Source organism: Euleptes europaea, chromosome 1 (genome assembly GCF_029931775.1).
Source record: "Euleptes europaea isolate rEulEur1 chromosome 1, rEulEur1.hap1, whole genome shotgun sequence".
NCBI classification, from domain to species: Eukaryota; Metazoa; Chordata; class Lepidosauria; order Squamata; family Sphaerodactylidae; genus Euleptes; species Euleptes europaea.
This window is the reverse complement of record NC_079312.1, coordinates 58990916-59009566: the sequence shown is the minus strand read 5'-3', so window position 1 is coordinate 59009566 and position 18651 is coordinate 58990916. Positions and strand designations below refer to the sequence as shown.

General features: G+C 43.1%; 1 protein-coding gene across 1 annotated transcript in view; it reads left to right on the top strand.

Annotated features, from left to right (window-relative positions):
* Nucleotides 1-15061, top strand: part of CELSR3 (cadherin EGF LAG seven-pass G-type receptor 3) — a 142206-nt gene extending 127145 nt beyond the window's left edge. Inside the window, exons 44-55 of the mRNA XM_056846995.1 lie at nucleotides 898-1011; nucleotides 1447-1524; nucleotides 1861-1956; nucleotides 3464-3570; nucleotides 5390-5459; nucleotides 7092-7184; nucleotides 7705-7797; nucleotides 9344-9430; nucleotides 10683-10874; nucleotides 11872-11926; nucleotides 12751-12887; nucleotides 15038-15061. Of these exons, the coding sequence (XP_056702973.1) occupies nucleotides 898-1011; nucleotides 1447-1524; nucleotides 1861-1956; nucleotides 3464-3570; nucleotides 5390-5459; nucleotides 7092-7184; nucleotides 7705-7797; nucleotides 9344-9430; nucleotides 10683-10874; nucleotides 11872-11926; nucleotides 12751-12887; nucleotides 15038-15061 (1146 nt within the window). The remainder of the gene's footprint in view (nucleotides 1-897; nucleotides 1012-1446; nucleotides 1525-1860; nucleotides 1957-3463; nucleotides 3571-5389; nucleotides 5460-7091; nucleotides 7185-7704; nucleotides 7798-9343; nucleotides 9431-10682; nucleotides 10875-11871; nucleotides 11927-12750; nucleotides 12888-15037) is intronic.
* Nucleotides 15062-18651: the final 3590 nt, after the last annotated feature.

Genomic DNA, 18651 nt, shown 5'->3' with positions numbered 1-18651 from the left:
GAATCACAAGTTCTGGCCCCACTCCTGACCTCCAAGTGTTGATTTGATTGTCTGCACTGAACCTATCAACTTTATGTCTGTAGGGTTCTCTCTATGCAACCAGAAACCTGTTTCCTAGTGGCACTGAGAGATGCATACCTGCATAGGTTATGTACATGTAGGCATTATGCTGAGAATAAACTGAACACATGGAGGTCCAGGTGGGGCAGTGAATATGATCATACCTCTCCCATCCCTTCAAAGTCATGTTTACACAGTCCTCGAAGTGTCTGCAGCATTGTGAGTTGTTGTACTTTTCACTTACAGTTGAAGGCTCCCAGTATTGCAGCACTGTATTTATTATTCACTCCAATCATGAAACTTCATTTGTTATAGTTCATCTGTATTTTTCCTATCTAGTATTATAAAGCTGTGATTAAAACTGCATCTGAGTAGTGCATTTCACATGAACACATGAAGCTGCCTTATACTGAATCAGACCCTTGGTCCATCAGTATTGTCAGTATTGTCTGCTCAGACCAGCAGCGGCTCTCCAGGGTCTCAGGCTTTGGTCTTTCACATCACCTTCTTGCCTAGTCCCTTTAACTGGAGATGCCGGGGATTGAACCTGGGACCTTCTGCATGCTGAGCAGATGCTCTACCACTGAGCCACAGCCCCTCCCCTTTCCTAATATGTAATGTGGGTTGATTTGCAGATGCTCGTATGACATACTTGTGCTTAGTGCACTAGGATTTTCATTGGAGTAACTATTTGATATTTGGGTGCTTGTGATATGATGAGTGGCTCTTTAGCTCTGAGAGCATCTGTGTTTTGGGCTTGTTGATCTCTGGCCTTGGAACTTGGGCAAACAGACCTATGCAGGTTCTCATCCCTTTTCAATGGGAAATCTCTTGCAGGAGCTGATTGCGTTGGGGCTCAGTAACTTTGTGGGTGCCTTCTTCCAGTGCTTCAGCATTAGCTGCTCTATGTCCCGCTCCCTAGTGCAGGAAAGCACAGGAGGCAATAGCCAGGTAAGCCCCAGGTAGAATGTGTTCCCCCCCCCCCCGGTAAAAGTAGATGTCAGAGTAGAGTAGGGGTCAGGATGAGGGAATGTGTCAGAGTGTGTGTGTAAAGTGCCATCAAATCTGACTTATGGCTATAGGGTTTTCAAGGCAAGAGTGAAGCAGAGATAGTTTGCCATTGCCTGCCTCTGCAAAGGCTTCCGTGGTGGTCTCTCATCCAAGTACCGACCCTGCTTAGCTTCCAAGATCTGACAAGATCAGGCTATACTACACCATTCCGCATCTACCAGAGTGCTTGTTTGACTGTTATTTGCCCATCAGTGTTGCTGCAGAGAGTTCACTTGGGAGATAGTTAAAAGTCATAGTGAAACCCATTTGATCACTGCAGTTTCAAATCTTCGCTTCCCTCCCTGACCTGAGTGATCTCTATTTTGTTGTCTACAGGTGGCTGGGTTGGTCTCTTGCGTCATCATACTTGTGACCATCTTGAAGATCGGGGAGCTATTCTATCAACTTCCCAAAGTATGTTTAATACTCTGTCTTTGTTTCCCTTCATTTGTTGGAGGGATTAGTTTGGTATTCTGGGCCCATTATATGAGACATCACAATCTTATATAGCCTCTGAAAGACAAGAACAGCCCATATCTGTGATCAGCCTTGGGCTCACTATGCAGGGAAAGGCAGTTCGTAAGTAAGTTAATAAATAAACATCTCTTTTAAGGTTTCCCTCTTCCCAGATCAAAGGTCTTCCTTTAAAGTTAAGCAAAGGCTGTTATGTAATTGTCTGAGAAAGGATCGGTGCGGTACTTGGCATTACTCATGCTCCAACTCTTTCTATCTTTGATGTTTCTTTTCCAGGCCATTTTAGCTGCCATTATTCTTGTTAACCTGAAGGGCATGTTCAAGCAGTTCAAAGACATTCCTGAACTTTGGAGATCCAACTTTGTTGACCTGGTAAGGAAAGAGGATGGGAACAGGAACCAGAGGGGAGCCAAATTCTTTGCTGTCCTCACTTTAGCACCAACAGCTGAGATACATAATCAACAGAACTGCACAATTTTGCTCGGTTCTGAAATATAAACCAGACGTCTAGTATACGTGAGGAAAAATATTCCAGTAAATTCAAATTATTTGCTAAAAAAAAGAACTGATAGGTATTGTATGATTGAATACTGCCCCCCAGGGGAAGAAACATACTAAAACAGCAAAGAAATTACCATACAATTTTAACATGATAGTTGCCTATGTATAGGAGGATTTTTTTAATTATTGAGGGGAAGCATTCAAATATGTGATCTCTGCTGTTCTGGTAGGCAAATCACTTGGATCTACATCCCAGGTGTCTAATTTGTTATGCCAGAGTCTGATTTGCCCCAGGAAATACCAGTGCCAGAATCATAGCCGGGATCTACAGTAGTGCTTTAGTCTTCAGAATCCAGTGAGGAAAGCCTAGTTTTCATTGCCTGTACAAAAGCCTAGAATACTCCCATGGGTGTGTGCTGCACCCAGGGTCCTCCTCATACAGCAAATGTGAATTCTAGTTCCCACAGGGAACAGCACAGCCCTGTAAGATCCCATGCATCCAGGACCTCTGCATCTGAGGGTGCAAATCAGACCCTATTTTGAGAGCCAGCATGGTGTAGTGGTTAAGAGCAGCAGACTCTAATCTGGAGAACCAGGTTCGATTCCCCATTCCTCCACATGAAGCCTGCTGGGTGACCTTGGGCCAGTCACAGTTCTCTCAGAACTCTCCCCACCTCATCTACCTCACAAGGTGTCTGTTGTGGGGAGGGGGAGGGAAGGTGGTTGTAAGCTGAGACTCCTTAAAGCTGGAGAAAAGCGGGGCGTAAAAACTAACTCTTCTTCTCTTGCCCCTTGGATATCACTCAAGTTTGGCAGGCAGGTCAGGTTTGCCGGACAACTCCATACTGGGAAATTCTTGGCAATTAGGGTGTAGAGTCTGGGGAGAGCAGATTTTGGGGAGGGGAGAGAGCTCAGCAGTAGTGTGATGCTACAGAGTCTGCCCTCTAAAGCTGCAATTTTCTCCAAGCTCATACCCTACCAGAAAATATTTTTGTTAGTCTTTAAGATGCTACTGGACTCTTGCCCTTTTCTATTTTCTCCAAGGGTACTGATCTCTAGTCTGGAAATCAATTGCAATTCCAGGAGACCTCCAGCCACCTGGAGGTTGGCAACCCTATGGAGGACCCAACCTGTACAATGCGGGCCACAACACAGGCCTAAGTTCTGGTATTCCCTGAGGCACCAGCAGCACGCACACAGGCTTCTGGCAGCCCTGGTGAAAGGTGTGGCTAATCTAGCTCAAGATATACCTACAGTGTAATTCAGTGAGTTTCCCTCAAGTCTTGCTGACTTCCGGACTTCTCTGGCATTTTATTGTAACCACACGATGTCTTCTCTGTCTGTTCCCCCCTCTGTCTGTCCCCCCCCCCCACCTCAGCTGATCTGGCTTGTAACCTTCGTAGCCACCATTGTACTCAACCTTGACATGGGGCTGGGGGTCGCTGTGGCCTTTTCACTTTTCACTGTCGTCTTCCGGACCCAGATGTGAGTATTCCTTTGGCTTTAGAGGGAAACAAATGCCTTGGCAATTGCCATCTGCTGAGCAGGGACTGCGTGAACCAACGGGGGACAGAAGAAAGAATGGGAACATCTCTGTACCACTTAGTCAAAAGTTCTGCTGCAAGAATGGAGAATTTAACTGTCTCCTCAAGCACCACAGCTCTCTATCCAGTTCTTATCACTGGTGTAAGTAGAATCATAGAGTTGTGAAGGGCCATACAGGCCATCTAGTCCAACCACCTGCTCAAAGCAGGATCAGCCTAGAGAATCCCTGACAAGTGTTTGTCCAGCGGCTGCTTGAAGATTGCCAGAGACGGGGAGGTCACCACCTCCCTAGGTAGTTGATTCCACTGTTGAACAACTCTTACCATTATGCAGTCAGTACCTTTCCACCCGCATTTTAAACCCATTATTGCGAGTCCTATCCTCTGCTGCCAATAGAAACAGCTCCCTTCCCTCCTCTAAGTGACAGTCCTTCAAATAGTTAGAAAGAGCAATCATGACCCACTTCCTCCTCTTCAGATTAAACATTCCCAAGTCTTTCCTCATAGGGCTTGGTCTCCAGGCCCCTGATCATCCTCGTCACTCTCCTTTGCCCCCGCTCCATTCTGTCCACATCCTTTATGAAGTGAGGTCTCCAGAACTGCACGCAGTACTCCAGGTGCAGCCTGACCAATGCAGTGTACAGTGGGACTATGACATCTTGCGATTTGGATATTATACACTCACCCAAGATTGCATTAGCCTTTTTTTGTCGCTGCATCACACTGGCTGCTCATATTTAACTTATGGTCCACCCGTACCGTAAGATCTTGTTCACACACATTGCTACCCAAAAGTGCATCTTCTAGTGCAGCTAGATGAAGGAGCCTGTACAGAATGCCCAGCAATTGGACCACTGAATGATCATACAGTGTAGTAATACCATGAGAAGGGAGGTACCATGGTGTGCTGCTTCATGAGTGCTTATGCCCTTGTGCTCCCGGGGAAATTGGAACAATTAGATATATGCTGCTGCACTGTCCTTTCTATGATGATGTTAGATATATATTTCTTTACACCTGTCTTCCAAAAAATGCTGGGAAGATCAGAGGAATGGTATACCTCCTTTTTTCTAACAGCCCTTGAATCTGGAATCTTGGATAGAATTATTAGATTCTGTCCAGCTACCAGAATCTATCAAGGTGCAGTGCTGATTTAGGGATACATATTTGCTACTTTTATGCTTCTTAATACAAGGTTGTATATATATTCTTAGGGATGTGGAATGGTATAGTATAGCCCAACCTCATCAGATCACAGAAGCTAAGCAGGGTTGGTACTTGAATGGGAGACCACCAAGGCAGACTCTGTAGAGGAAGGCAATGGCAAGCCACCTCTGCTTCTCACTTGCCTTGAAAGCCCCTTGTTGGGGTTGCTGTAAGTTGGTTCCAACGTGGCAACGCTTATATGCTTAGGTAAGCCCATCCACACATTACAGCTTCTCACTTGCCTTGAAAGTCCCTTGCTGGGGTCACCATAAGTTGGTTCCGATGTGACAGCAGTTATGTTCTTCAGTAAGAACATCCACACAGCACATCATCATTGGTACAGAAAGATAATGGCATTGCATTATGACAGTATGTGTGTTTATAAGTTAGTTATTTGTTCTTGCACTCTGGTTGGAATGTAACATCACACCAACACAAATGGTATTTCATTGGCAAGGTCTCTCATACTGAAATAAAGGAAAACAAATATATTGCTTGCTACTAAGACTGAAGGAACCTTCGCTAACTCTTTCTCTCTTTCTATGTTCCCCAAGGCCCCATTATTCCATCTTGGGGCAAGTGGCCAAGACAGGCATTTACAAAGATGTAGCTGAGTATGACAAGGTAAAGTGTGATAGGAAACTGACTGAGGGGCATAACTGTGTGGGAAACTGTATATAAAACTGTGCTTTTCAATTGACTCAAGCAAAGCGAAGTCCTTTCCTCCAGCCCAGCTAGGAGAATGTTCCTAATGATGGCAGCTTCAACAATGAGATTTCAAATCTTCCTCAGGCACTCTCTTATCTATCATTACAGGCAGCGTATTCCTTCAAATATTATAAAAATCCAGATTCTCAGCCACTCAAAAGTCATATCATGGTTCTAAAGCTTTCCTTTCATTTATAACAATCTCTGTTTCTTTATTTCCTTTTTAAATTTCTGTTCTATCCTGTCTCCAAGAAGCTGAGGGTAATACCTAAAAGACCCCGCCAGGGGGAATCCATCATTGCTAACTCCTACAGATAACCCCTGAAATATCCAACTTGGGGGCCCAGAAACTGACAGGAATTTCTGTGGGCACTCTAAAAAGGGAGTACATTGATAAAAGGCCTTTTGTTTCAAGCCTATAGAGACCCCTCACACCCTGACTATGAATAATTGACTCAAGCTTGCTAGACAGTAACTGAGGCTCCTGACTTTGCTTAAACTCCTCTACTCCCCAACTTGATTCAGGACCAAATTCTCTGTTACTGTGGACAGTAACCTGTGGCTGTTGACACCATTTTAGAGGAAATTGTAACCATTTAAAAATTGCCAAAAGGGCCTGACCGGCACTGCGGTGGCACCAGGCAATCTTGTCATCCCCCCCCACACACACACGCACATACACACTTCTTGTCAAGTTCCTAGACAACCTCACATGCCTGTTTTGGCACATGAAAAAGTGTGGGTAGGGACAAGAGCTTCTAGTGTTTTAAAGGTGGTTTCTTTATGTGTTTTAAAGGTTATCTGCCCTGAGCCTGGCTTGCTGGGAATGAGGGTGGGCTATTAATTTTAAATAAATAATAGTGTTGCTGCAGCGTCAACCCAATCAGGATTAGCCCCTCGCAGCAATTTTAAAATGGCTAAAATTGCCCCCTAAAATGGCATGGGCATGCATGGGGCTGCACCCATGTCTGCTGTAATGTGTAGTTTGTCTCTCAAACAAGCTCCTGGGCACAACCTCCAACACGGCCCCAGACATGGTCACCCTCAGTATATCTCACTGACATACCATTTTCATTCTTTAGCTCATCCCAGCTTCATTTTTTGACTCAGTCACTAGTCCTATCATCCAAGGTCCCTTCATGGGACAATTTTAGCAGATATTTTCAAACTTTCCAATAAGATTTCAAGTTATTGCTCTAAGACTAATCCAAGCAAAGCCACTGCCTCCTTGTTAATATAATTAAAGGGGGATAAAAATCACCCTCCAGACCTCCTACCTTTGTGGCTGGTTTTTGGACCCAAGCCTGCTTCCCCAATCTTGTGGTTTACCAAAGAAATTGGGTCCAATAAACCCAAATACAATTTTTTTGTTGCACATCCCTAGACAAAAGTCTAAATTTGAGGCCATCTGTGAATGTGAGTCTCGTGCCAAGTGGCACTCCTGTCCTGCCCCCCATAATAGGCCCTGTGAGTTATTGGGTATTTATCGCCAGATCTCCCAGTTTAAGGCAAGCACCACACTAACTACTCTCTATATTTTGTTTCCAGGCTGAAGAGATCCCAGGTGTGACAATTTTTCGCTCCTCTGCTACAGTTTATTTTGCTAATGCTGAACTGTACGCAGGGGCCCTAAAGAAGAAGGTGAGAAGGTCCTGAAGTGTCTTGAGAACCTTCATTTTTTGTGACATGGCTTCTAAAATGTATTGGGTTTTATTCCATTTGGAAGAAATAGAGAAACAGTCTTTGAACTGCACTGATGATCTTCCAACAGTACAGTTTTTCGTCATATGAACCTGGGCAGTGACATAAGGCTAAATTGTGATGCTGCATGTCTGTGGTGGTGGGCATTTGGTGGGCATTTCCAATCAGTACATTTTCATTGAGGGAAACAATGCAGGAGCAAAGAGTTAAACCCTCAGCCTCATAACCTTTATTGACTTCAACAGAGGGTGCTTTTTATAGACAGATTACATCTCTGAAAATCCAGTCACTGATTCCCAAGGTCATATGCATTTTGGCCAAATATCAAAGCAAGAAGGGGGACTCTAGGTTGTGGCTCTTGGTATCATTAATATCATGCTCAAGGAGCAGACTGGGAACATCACTATGGTTTTCAAAAGCCAAGAGCTTCTGGGGTATTAAGTCGCTGTCTCTTTTGCAGTGTGGTATTGATGTGGATAACCTCATTAAAAGGAAGAAGAAAGCTCTGAAGAAGGCAGAAAAGAAATCCAAGAAAGAAAACAAGAAGAATAAGGTGCATCCTTCTGTTTAGCATCTAACGATTGTTTTTATCCATCCTCTCTATCCTTCATCTTTTTTTATTTAAGACCTATGCAGAGTCCACAATCTGTGACCTGCATGTCTTGCTTTATTTTTAGTTGTGGAAATTTTATACTGCTTTTAGCAAAGTTCTTTTAGCAAAATTGTTTAAAGTCATGGAAGTTCTAAAAAATTCCAGAAATGTCTGAAACAAACAAATAAAAACAAAAAAAACCCCAAACACTAAAAAGGGCTCGACACAATCCGTGTTGTTTATCTTTCTATCTGTCCATCTTTCTATCTCCCCATTATATAATGAATCAATCATCCACCAAAAGGCATCTGAAACAAGCAACTAGGACAGAGCTGGTATTATATGTTCTGCCTGACAAGTCCCTCGCTGTTCATTTTGCAGCAAGTGACATTTTCAAACCATCTTCAAAGGCAGCCCCATGTAGAGTAATTTACAATAGTTTAATCAATGTCTGTGTTGTGCAATGGTATACAATTCATTTCCATGTGGGGCTCCTATTCTGTAGAGGGCCTAGTGCAGTGTGAACCCTAAATCAGTGATAAATAATATGTACATCAGTAGCTCAAACAATTTCTGTGGCATGTGAATGTACCTCAAAACAGACTTTCTACAACTCTGCGCAGCTCAGCATTGTGAAATATAGTAGGATGAGATAAAATATAAATAATCTTTCTGCTGGCCACAGATTCCAGGGAAGGTTTGATTCGGACTATAATGAAAATATAGCAAATAGTAAGTTTTTCGTAGAAAGATTAACTCTCCTGCTCTGAGGTATAAACATTTGAGAGTTTCCTACATGTTGTTTTCCATTAAAAATCATAGAAATGAGTCTAGGTCATCATCTTGATTTTTGAGCATGACGCTAAAAGCACTTCTGAGTGTCTCCTGTGCTGCTTGTGAACAAGTGAATGTTAATATAAGAAGCATCATCCATTATACTACAGGGGAGAGAAGCAAAAAGGTCTTTTAATGACATGTGTGAAAACACCTTTTGAAACAGTGGTGTGTAGTCAACAAAATGTGTGCAAAATTCCTCTCCAGTTTAGCTTCTGTTAATGGAAGGATTGTTGGACAGGTGGTGGCACGGCATGAGTTCTAACCATGTACTGCAATCACATATGGTTGTATAAGTGCATGATTAAATAAGAAGCAGGTATGCTAACACAAACTTAGATCACAATTGTTAGTCTTTGCATTATGCCTTGTATACGTAGATTTAGCTGTTTGCTGTGCAAAGAATTTCTTTGCACAGCAGTGTACCACAGATTTTTAAAAATGCTTCCACTAACATAAGGGCAATTACACTTGTGGAAGTGGGCCACAAGATACACACCCATTGTTAGCAAGACAGTCAGAGAAAAGACACAAGAGGGTGTGATGCCTGACATCAACCCTGAGGAAACTTCTGTATTTCTCTCTCCTGCCATTTGGTGGCTCTTAAAATGCCGTGTGGAAAAACAAGCATGGGTTCCTTTTAACTTGTGTCACGTTCTTGTTTTGGTAACAGAAAACAGCTCCTGAAGCCATAAATGGATGTGACTCTGGGAACAACAATCTTGGCTTTGTCGATATAGACATGGAAACAAAGTCACAGGTATTTATCAGTTTGTTCACTAAAACAGAAGCTGCAGTCAACATTACCATGGTATTCAATATAATCATCTATCAAGGTGTAATACCCAAATATTATTAGGGTGGTTATTATAGTTTTATCCTGGCCTGCACCATTTGATTTTTTGCCTCAGGCACTAAAACGCTTGGCTGTCTTTGAGTAGGAATACTCAGACTTTCCATACCATTAAATACCACATCTGCTTATAACAGCCATGACTAAAGGGAAAGAGGGTGAACAGTTGGTTTGGACTTCCTATTGTCCATTTCTGTGTGTCTTGTCCAATTTTCTGCATCTTCCACAGAGAAGATACTGACACTATCATTGCAGGGACAGCTTGTGTAGCTGTTTACCAGACAAATATGTTGCTCATCTCAGGAATAAAATACAAGTTACAGGACAGTAGACTGAGGTGAAAACCTCTCATTTTGTAAGTTGACAGGAAAAATTAAGATAAGTCATAATTTCCACAAGAAATGGGCCTGTGCTCCAGCCCGCTGTCTATTTCCTGGGACATCACAGGAGCAGAGAGGAATACCCTCTGATCAGTAAACTGTCACATGCTGTGTGTATGTGTTAAGTGCTGTCAAGTTGCTTCCGACTCGTTAGTGACCCTATGAATCAATGTCCTCCAAAACGTCCTATCATTAACAGCCTTGCTCAGATCTTGAAAACTGAGGGCCATGGCTTCCTTTAGAGAGCCAACCCACTGTTGTTGGATCTTCCTCTTTTCCTGCTGCCTTCAACTTTTCCTAGCATGATTGTCTTTTCCAGTGACTCTCGCCTTCTCATAATGTGACCAAAGTACGATAGCCTCAGTTTAGTCATTTTCGCTTCTAGGGTCAGTTCAGGCTTGATTTGATCAATAACCCACTGATTTGTTTTTTTGGTGGTCCAGGGTATCCGTAACACTTTTTTTCAACACATTTCAAAGGAATCTACTTTCTTCCAATCAGCTTTCTTCATTGTCCAGCTTTCACACCCATACATAGTAATAGGGAATACTATGGCATGAATTAACTTGATCTGGGTTGCCAGTGACACATCTTTACACTTAAGAATCTTTTCTAGCTCCTTTATGGCTGCCCTTCCCAGTCTCAATTTCCTTCTTATTTCTTGGCTGCAGTCTCTCTTTTGGGTGATGATAGAGCCAAGGAATAGAAAGTCTTGAACTATTTCAATTTTCTCATTTCAACCTTAAAGTTTGGTAATTCTAATTTTCCCTTTTTCACAGGAGTCAGATGATAATCGGAAAGGCGGTGACATAATATTGGCTGAGCCTAATGGAGATGTGCAGGATTTGGAGCCCCAAATCAACACCCATCCACAACCTTGTTACAAACCCACCTTGGAGTCTCTGGGGCTTGAAAAGCCTCCTCTTCACTCTCTCATCCTTGACTTCACTTCTGTCAACTTTGTAGATACTGTCTGTATAAAGACCTTAAAAAATGTAAGAGGCAACAAGAGGGAAAGAGCAACTCTGTCATGAAATCGATAGCAAAAGTTATCAATTTGTCAGTGACCGAGCTTTATAGAGGAAAAGCTTTCAGATGCCCACAGCTCAATGTTGTATCAGCAATATTGCCAGCTAGATGACCAAGGTTTCCAAGAAGGATCTAGATTACTTTGCAATTGTGACCCCATAGTAATGGCTGTCTTGGCTATTTGAGCCCTCCCATTGGCTCCATCTGTCTGCTAAATCCCACTCTTTAACTTCATCTATAATGGAAATCACTGATGTTCTCATTCTTTGTTGAGCCACGATAGTCAGATATGAACATGGCATCTTTCCCCTGCAGAAATAGAGAGTCAGTGTGATACAATGGTTGGGCTTAGAATTAGGCCAAGGTTCACATCCTTGCTCATCCACGAAGCTCACAGGATAACTTTGGGCCAGTCACACTCTATCCTCATAACTTAACTCACAGGGTTGTTATGAGAATAAAATTATGCTCCCTGAGCTCCATGAAGGAAGAGCAAGATAAAAATATGATAGACAGGTATCTGAACATCACCTACAAAGGTAACGGCTGGTTTCAAAGAACAGATGATCAAAGAGTCCATGGGAATGTGAAGATAATTGTCCCACAATACCCACATTTTCCCCTGACTGAATAGGCAAGAAAACTGTTTATATTTCTGCAGTTTCTTGTCTCAGCTGTCTCGGAGCCAGCATGGTGTAGTGGTTAAGAGCAATGGACTCTAATATGGAGAACTGGGTTTGATTCCCCACTCCTCCACATGAAGCCTGCTGGGTGACCTTGGGCCAGCCATAGTTTTCTCCAAACTCTCAGCCCCACCTACCTTACCAGGTGCCTGTTGTGGGGAGGGGAAGGGAAGGCGATCGTAAGCTGCTTTGAGACTTCTTAAAGGTAGAGAAAAGGCAGAGTATAAAAACCAACTCTTCTTCTTATCTTTGGCAGCTATTTAGAGATTTCCGGGAGATTGAAGTAGACGTCTATCTTGTGGGTTGCCCTGGTAAGGAGGCCTGGAAAGTCATGTTCAACCAAGCTGCAGTAAACAAGCCATCACCTGAAAATGTTCATTGCCTCAATGACATCGATCTGCCTTTGGACTTATTGCCTGGTTCTTCCTGCTGGTTTACTTTCAAACTGGCCCTCCTCTTTTTCACACACAATAGCATTATCTGTTATTTTACCAAGCCTGGAGATGCATGAACATAAATCCTGTTTAAAGACAGTGGGGTGGATACTGCCACCATCCTACCCCTCTACCAGCTAGGGTTGCCAGGTCCCTCTTCGCCACTGGCGGGATGTTTTGGGGGTGGAGCCTGAGAAGGGTGGGGTTTGGGCAGGGGAGGAACAATGTCATAGAGTCCAATTACCAAAGCGGCCATTTTCTCCAGGGGAATTGAACTCTATCAGCTAGAGATCAGCTATAATAGCAGGAGATCTCCAGCTAGTAGCTGGAGCTTGGCAACCCTACTACCAGCCAAGTCTGAAATCTTTCTTCCAACCTAAGATTTCCTCCAACTTAACTGACACGTCTGTTTGAGGAGATTAGACTAGAGATCTGCTTCATTCATGTCTATTATAACCTGCCCTGCTTCTGAGCTCTTAGAGGCATCTGGTTGTCCACTGCCAGAGACGGAAAAGTGAATGAGAAAAATCCTTTGTCTTATCCAGCAACAAAACTCCTTAGGTCAGAGGAAATGTAGTTGATAGTTGGATTTTGGCCCTCTTCAGTTTCCCTAGCTGGGGGGTGGGTACTCAAAGTGGTCATGTCAATCAGCACCTGCAAATACACCTGTCCATGGCTATGCCTTATTCTTCTCTCCACAGTTTCAGTCATTACAGAGCTGGAAAGAGGCAACTTCTTCAGTGAAACCATCACCAAGAACCACCTTTTTGCAACAGTGAATGATGCTGTTACCTATGTCACAAGGAACCAGGGAGAAAATTTGCCACAAACTGCCACAGTAAGCAGTCTGCCTGAATAATCTCTCAAATCTCATACATACATCTAGGAGTTACTTGTAGTTATTTCCAAGCCAGACATCCATTTTCAAATCTCATTAGTCACATCTTGTTCCTCGATAATGGGTTCAGTGAATCTCTTTATTCCATCACAAGGATCTGTTATAGTGCAGTCCTAACTAGAGCTGCACTCTTCTAAACTCTGCATTGTATGTTCAGCACACTCTCCATATTCCAGCCTGAAATGGGCATCCCCTATTTTGTGTACTGTTGCCAACCTCCAGGTGGTGGCTGGAGATCTCCTGCTATTACACTTGATCTCCAGGCGACAGAGATCAGTTTCCCTAAAGACAGGGTTGCCAGGTCCCTCTTCGCCACCGGCAGGAGATTTTTGGAGCAGAGCCTGATGAGGGTGGAGTTTGGGGAGGGGAGAGACTTCAGTGCTATAGAGTCCAATTGCCAAAGCGGCGTTTTTCTCCAGGTGAATTGATCTCTATAGGCTGGAGATCAGTTGTATTAGCAGGAGATCTCCTGCTACTACCTGGCAGTTGGCAACCCTACCTAGAGAAAATGGCTGCTTTTCCAATTGGACTCTATGGTATTGAAATCCCTCCCCTCCCCAAATCCTGCCCTCCACAGGTTCCATCCCCAAAATCTCCGGCTACTAATTCTCAGCTTTTTCCCACTTCCTGCCTTATAGAGTTTGTGTAAAGACTGCTATGCCAGTATCTAGTCATCTGTTTATTTATGTTAAACATGCATTCAGCCATTCTACAAGGTACTCAGGGTAGCTTACATCATAAAAACAGAATAGCTTATGAAAATAAATATAGCCAAGTTATCTAGTATATTTTTACCCCACCGTTCCTTCAAAATTGCTTGTGGAGGGGCATGCATGGTTCTTCACTTCCATTTTATCCTTATAACCTCCTGTGAGGTAGGTTAGGCTGAGAGAGTGTGACAGGCCCATGGTATCACACAAGCTTCCCAGCAGAGTGGGGGTTTGAATATGTATCTCTTGGATCCTAGACCAACACTCTAACCCAGGGGTTCCCAAGCTTTTTGTGCCTGTGGACACATTTGGAATTCTGACACCGGCACAATCATACAATGGCTGCCATGGGAGGTGGAGCGATCCACAAAATGGCTGTCATATGAGGCAGAGCCACACACACAGAGGAAGCCCAAGTGAAAGGGAGATGAGGGATAATTAGAAATACAATGGGAAAGAGGAGAGAGAAAGAGAAAATAAAAAGAAAACTGTGGTAGCTGCTGCTGAAACAACATTATTTTAATCTTCACTGCCATCAGATCTCTAGAAACCAAACAGAAGCCTTGCTGTGCAAGAGCCTCATGTGGGCTCACCCACTTTCTAAAAACATTTGGTGGGTACCAGGAAAGGTGTTGCCATGTTAGCAACCCCTGCTCCAACCACTAACAAGTACACCACAGTGGTTCAACTAAAAAAAATTAAACCAAATTTGTGTGTAAAGTGCGATCAAGTCGCAGCCAACCTATGACAACCCCAGTAAGGGGCTTTCAAGGCAAGTGAGAAGCAGAGGTGGTTTGCCATTGCCTTCCTATGCAGAGTCTTCCTTGGTGGTCTCCCTTCCAAGCATGGACCCTGCTTTGCTTCTGAGATCCGACAAGATCAGGCTATACCATGCAACCTTCCCTCCAACAAAACCAAATACATCAGCAGTAAAAGCAGCAACAATCAGAAACTAATACTCCCCGAATCTTAATGACAATACCCCAATTTTTCTATAAGATCCAACTGCACTGCTAAATTTGATAAAACTACCGAATAAAAGCCTGACATAAAATTAACCTATTGGGGTTTTTATTCAAACCATAAGAATGTGTAGGTTTCATTTTTCCCCACAGCAGCAAACAATTAGGGTTGTGATACACAGAGAACACTATGAACAGAAGGGACCTATCCAGTTTAAGACATGTACTTTGGGTGAGTCTTGGCATTTCCTCTGATGGGCTTAATGAAGATCATTACTAAACATGCTCTGGAGAACTCTATAGCCAACCTGTAAGATATAATGTGCTCTTTGGATGGTGAACAGGTAATCAAAGAGATGTTCAATTAATGTGAAGTACTTTCAGAAGAAACCAGAACCCATTGTCTTTCTCTTCTTAGGTCATGCGCAACACTAACTTGTAAGCAGAGAAAATACTCCAGCACATTTTGAGATGACTGACTGAACTGTTTTTGTTGGTAAAAGTGAATAACATGAGATTCTCCACCACTGTGAATTTACTGAAGACAGAAGCTACCTATCAAGTGTTTGAATAACTGGGGAGGACTGGACATTTAGTCTGTAGAAGTTTGATCAAATTCTGGAGGAACTGTGAATGAGGACATTGGAGGCAAAAGATCTTCTAGTCCTCTGAACCTGCTTCCGGCACCACAATTCCTGCCAAGGAAAAAACCCTTCTAGATATTGTATATATTTCATTTGTTGTTTGGGGATGTGCTTTTTCAGTCAATAAAATATACAGATTTTCCATTCAGCTCTGCCACTTGACTGTAGTTTTTCCTACAGTATCCTATGACTGCATGAAAATCTGTCACAAAGAAAAGGCAGAAAATCAACTTGGATTCCTATGGGAACATCTACTTTTTAAAAAATCCTCTCTTGGGTTGGAATTTTAAAATCAGATCTTGGAAAGCAAGGTGTTGACTTGAGTTGCAGATTCATGTTTATTTTAATTGACAGAAATATTATTCTGTTTCATAGGTCTAAAGTGAATGGGAAGCTGTTTGCCTTAAAAAAATATGCACATCTCTGTGCCCTGCCATAAAAGGCTTGAGTTGCGTCCATGGAGGAAGGTAGTCAAGTAGTATGTGTGAAAAAGATCTAGGGGTCTTAGCAGACCATGCACTAAACATGAGTCAGCAGTGTGATGTGGTAGTTAAAAAGGGAAATGATACTTTAGGCTGTATCCACAGAAGTATAGCGTCCAGATCAAGCGAAGTGATGGTATCGCTTTATTCTGCTCTAGTTAGACCTCACCTAGAGAATTGCGTTCAGTTTTGGGCAACACAATTTAAGAAGGATATAGACAAGCTGAAACGTCTCCAGAGGAGGGCAATGAAGATGGTGAGGGGTCTGGAGACCAGGTCATATGAGGAAAGGTTTAAGGAGCTGGGTATGTTCAGTCTGGAGAGGAGACTGAGAGGTGATATGATAACCATCTTCAAGTATTTGAAGGGCTGTCACATAGAGGATGGTGCTGAATTGTTTTCTGTTGCCCCAGAAAGTCAGACCAGGTTGAAATTAAATCAAAAGAGTTTCTGGCTTAACATTAGGAAGAATTTTCTGACCATTAGAACGGTTTTTCAGTGGAACAGGCTTTCTCAGGAGGTGGTGGGCTCTCCTTCTTTGGAGGTTTTTAAGTAGAGGCTAGATGGCCATCTGTCAGCAATGTTGATTCTGTGAACTTAGGCAGCTCATGAGGGAGGGCAGGAAGGGTTACCGGTATGTCAGTGTTTGACTCTTGTGGCCCTTTCTTATATGTCCAAGGTAATGCCAATCGCCACTTCTTTGGGTTCAGGAAGAAACTTTCCTCCAGGCCACATTGGCCAGGGATCCTGGAGAGGTTTTTTTTTTTTTTTTTTTTTTTTTTTTTTTTTTTTTTGCCATCTTCTGGGCATGGAGAAGGGGTCGCTGGGAGTGTGGAGTTGTGAATTTCCTGCATTGTGCAGGGGGTTGGACTAGATGACCCTGGTGGTCCCTTCCAACTCTATAATTCTAAGTATAATAGATGAGTTGAGAAGTGGGTGGGGGGCTTTCTCCATTTGACCAAGCTGTTTTTTTTAATTCAAAGTTTTATTTTCAAATCTATAAAATATACAACACAATACAATATACCAAAACATTCTTTGCCAGGTTACACTTAAAACATATGATTTCATTATATGTTCTGTCTTCATTAGGCCAAGCTATTGAAGGGGGGAAGACAGACAGTTTTTTAATATCCCAACCTGGAGTCCTCAAAATCAGTAATGCAAGTCTTGGGGGGATTAGATAATTCAGGTTTTATGGGGAGCCAGCCCCCCACCCCACACACACACCTTATGATTAGTCCCAGAAGAGTCCCTCCTCAGTAGGAGGTAAGGGGCTAAAGAAATCAACTTGTTTGAGGAAAGCATACCAAAGGACAAGGAGGAAAAACTTCCTAAAAGGGGTTGGGTCACCTCACATGCACAGAGGAGAACTAAGCCCCCTCAGAAAAAGAGGCAGGGGTAACTACTAGGGGAAAGTTCCAGCTGTATGATAAACGCCACTTACTGAAACATTGTATAGGAAGGGAGAATTGGCACTGTCATCCTGCTGTTGTGAAAAGCAAATTGGCTATAATCAAGGGTGTAGACTTCTAATTTTCCCGAATGGGGGGGGGGGGGCATGGGGCTTGATCTGGTCCAGTCCCATAATTAGTAATGTATGTTAAATTATTTCAATATTAAGTTATTTAGAGTTCCAAAAACCATATGCCATCAACAATTTGTCATGTAGTTTTAAATATATATACATCTTTACTCAGTCTGAATCTTCGTTAAAGAAAGAGGATTCTGTAAGAGGAAAGGAAAGATGTCACAAACTCCTTCACTGAGACAATTAGAGAAAATATTTCATTTGTGTATGAAGGGAAATACTTTCCCCACCCTCTTTTCCTCCAAACAACCCTGTGAGGAAGGTTAGGCTGAAGGTTAGTGCGCTTCATAGCTAAGTGGGCACCGGAACCCTGGCTCCCCAATCTTGCACCAATACTCTAACAACCACACCACTCATATACTGGAGACTCAGTATGAGTCTCCAATCGCATCTCACAATCTACTCTAAATACTGGCTTCTTGGCTACTCTGGCCTGAAAATATGGAAGCTTTGTTTGGTTGAAGAAGAGTTTTTTTTTTATATGCCGACTTTCTCTACCACTTAAGGGAGAATCAAACCGGCTTACAATCACCTTCCCTCCCCCTCCCCACAACAGACACCCTGTGAGGTGGGTGAGGCTGAGAATGTGACTAGCCCAAGGTCACCCAGCTGGCTTCGTGTGGAGGAGTGGGGAAACAAATCCAGTTCACCAGATTAACCTCCGCCGCTCATGTGGAGGAGTAGGGAATCAAACCCGGTTCTACAGATCAGAGTCCACTGCTCCAAACCACCACTCAACCACTCAACCAGGACAGCAGAATCACCTCACTTTCCATATTTGGGGAACCAGATTTATATCCTCTCCCATGTAGAAATGCACAGAGTAAAAAAAAAATGGCTAAAGATAGAAATATTCCCATCTCCTCAATTTCTTTTTCTCTAAAGCTTCTCCCAGGATACCAAAATCAAGTTAACTTCCACCACTGGGCACTGGGTACACAAGCTTCTGCTCCCCGCACCAAATACATGACCAACACCAGAAATATTCCCATCTCCTCTGTTTCTTGTCTCTAAAACTGCAAGTGAGGAAGGCACTGGCAAACCAACTCTGTTAGTCTCTTGCCATGAAAAACCCAAACGTCAGCTGTGACTTGAAGGCACTTTACACACACACACACAAAACTGCAAGTCCCAGGATAGAAAAATCACCTTAACTTCCAGTACGCTGCCTGTTTCAATGATCCACAGGCTTTAGGCAGAACTTCCAAAGATCCTAAGGAAAAAATAAAGGCAGTGGGGGGGGGGGGTGCTCCTGTGTGACAAGTGAATGCCCCAGAGAAAGAGAACTGGAGTTGGCAGTTCTCCACCTCTGTTT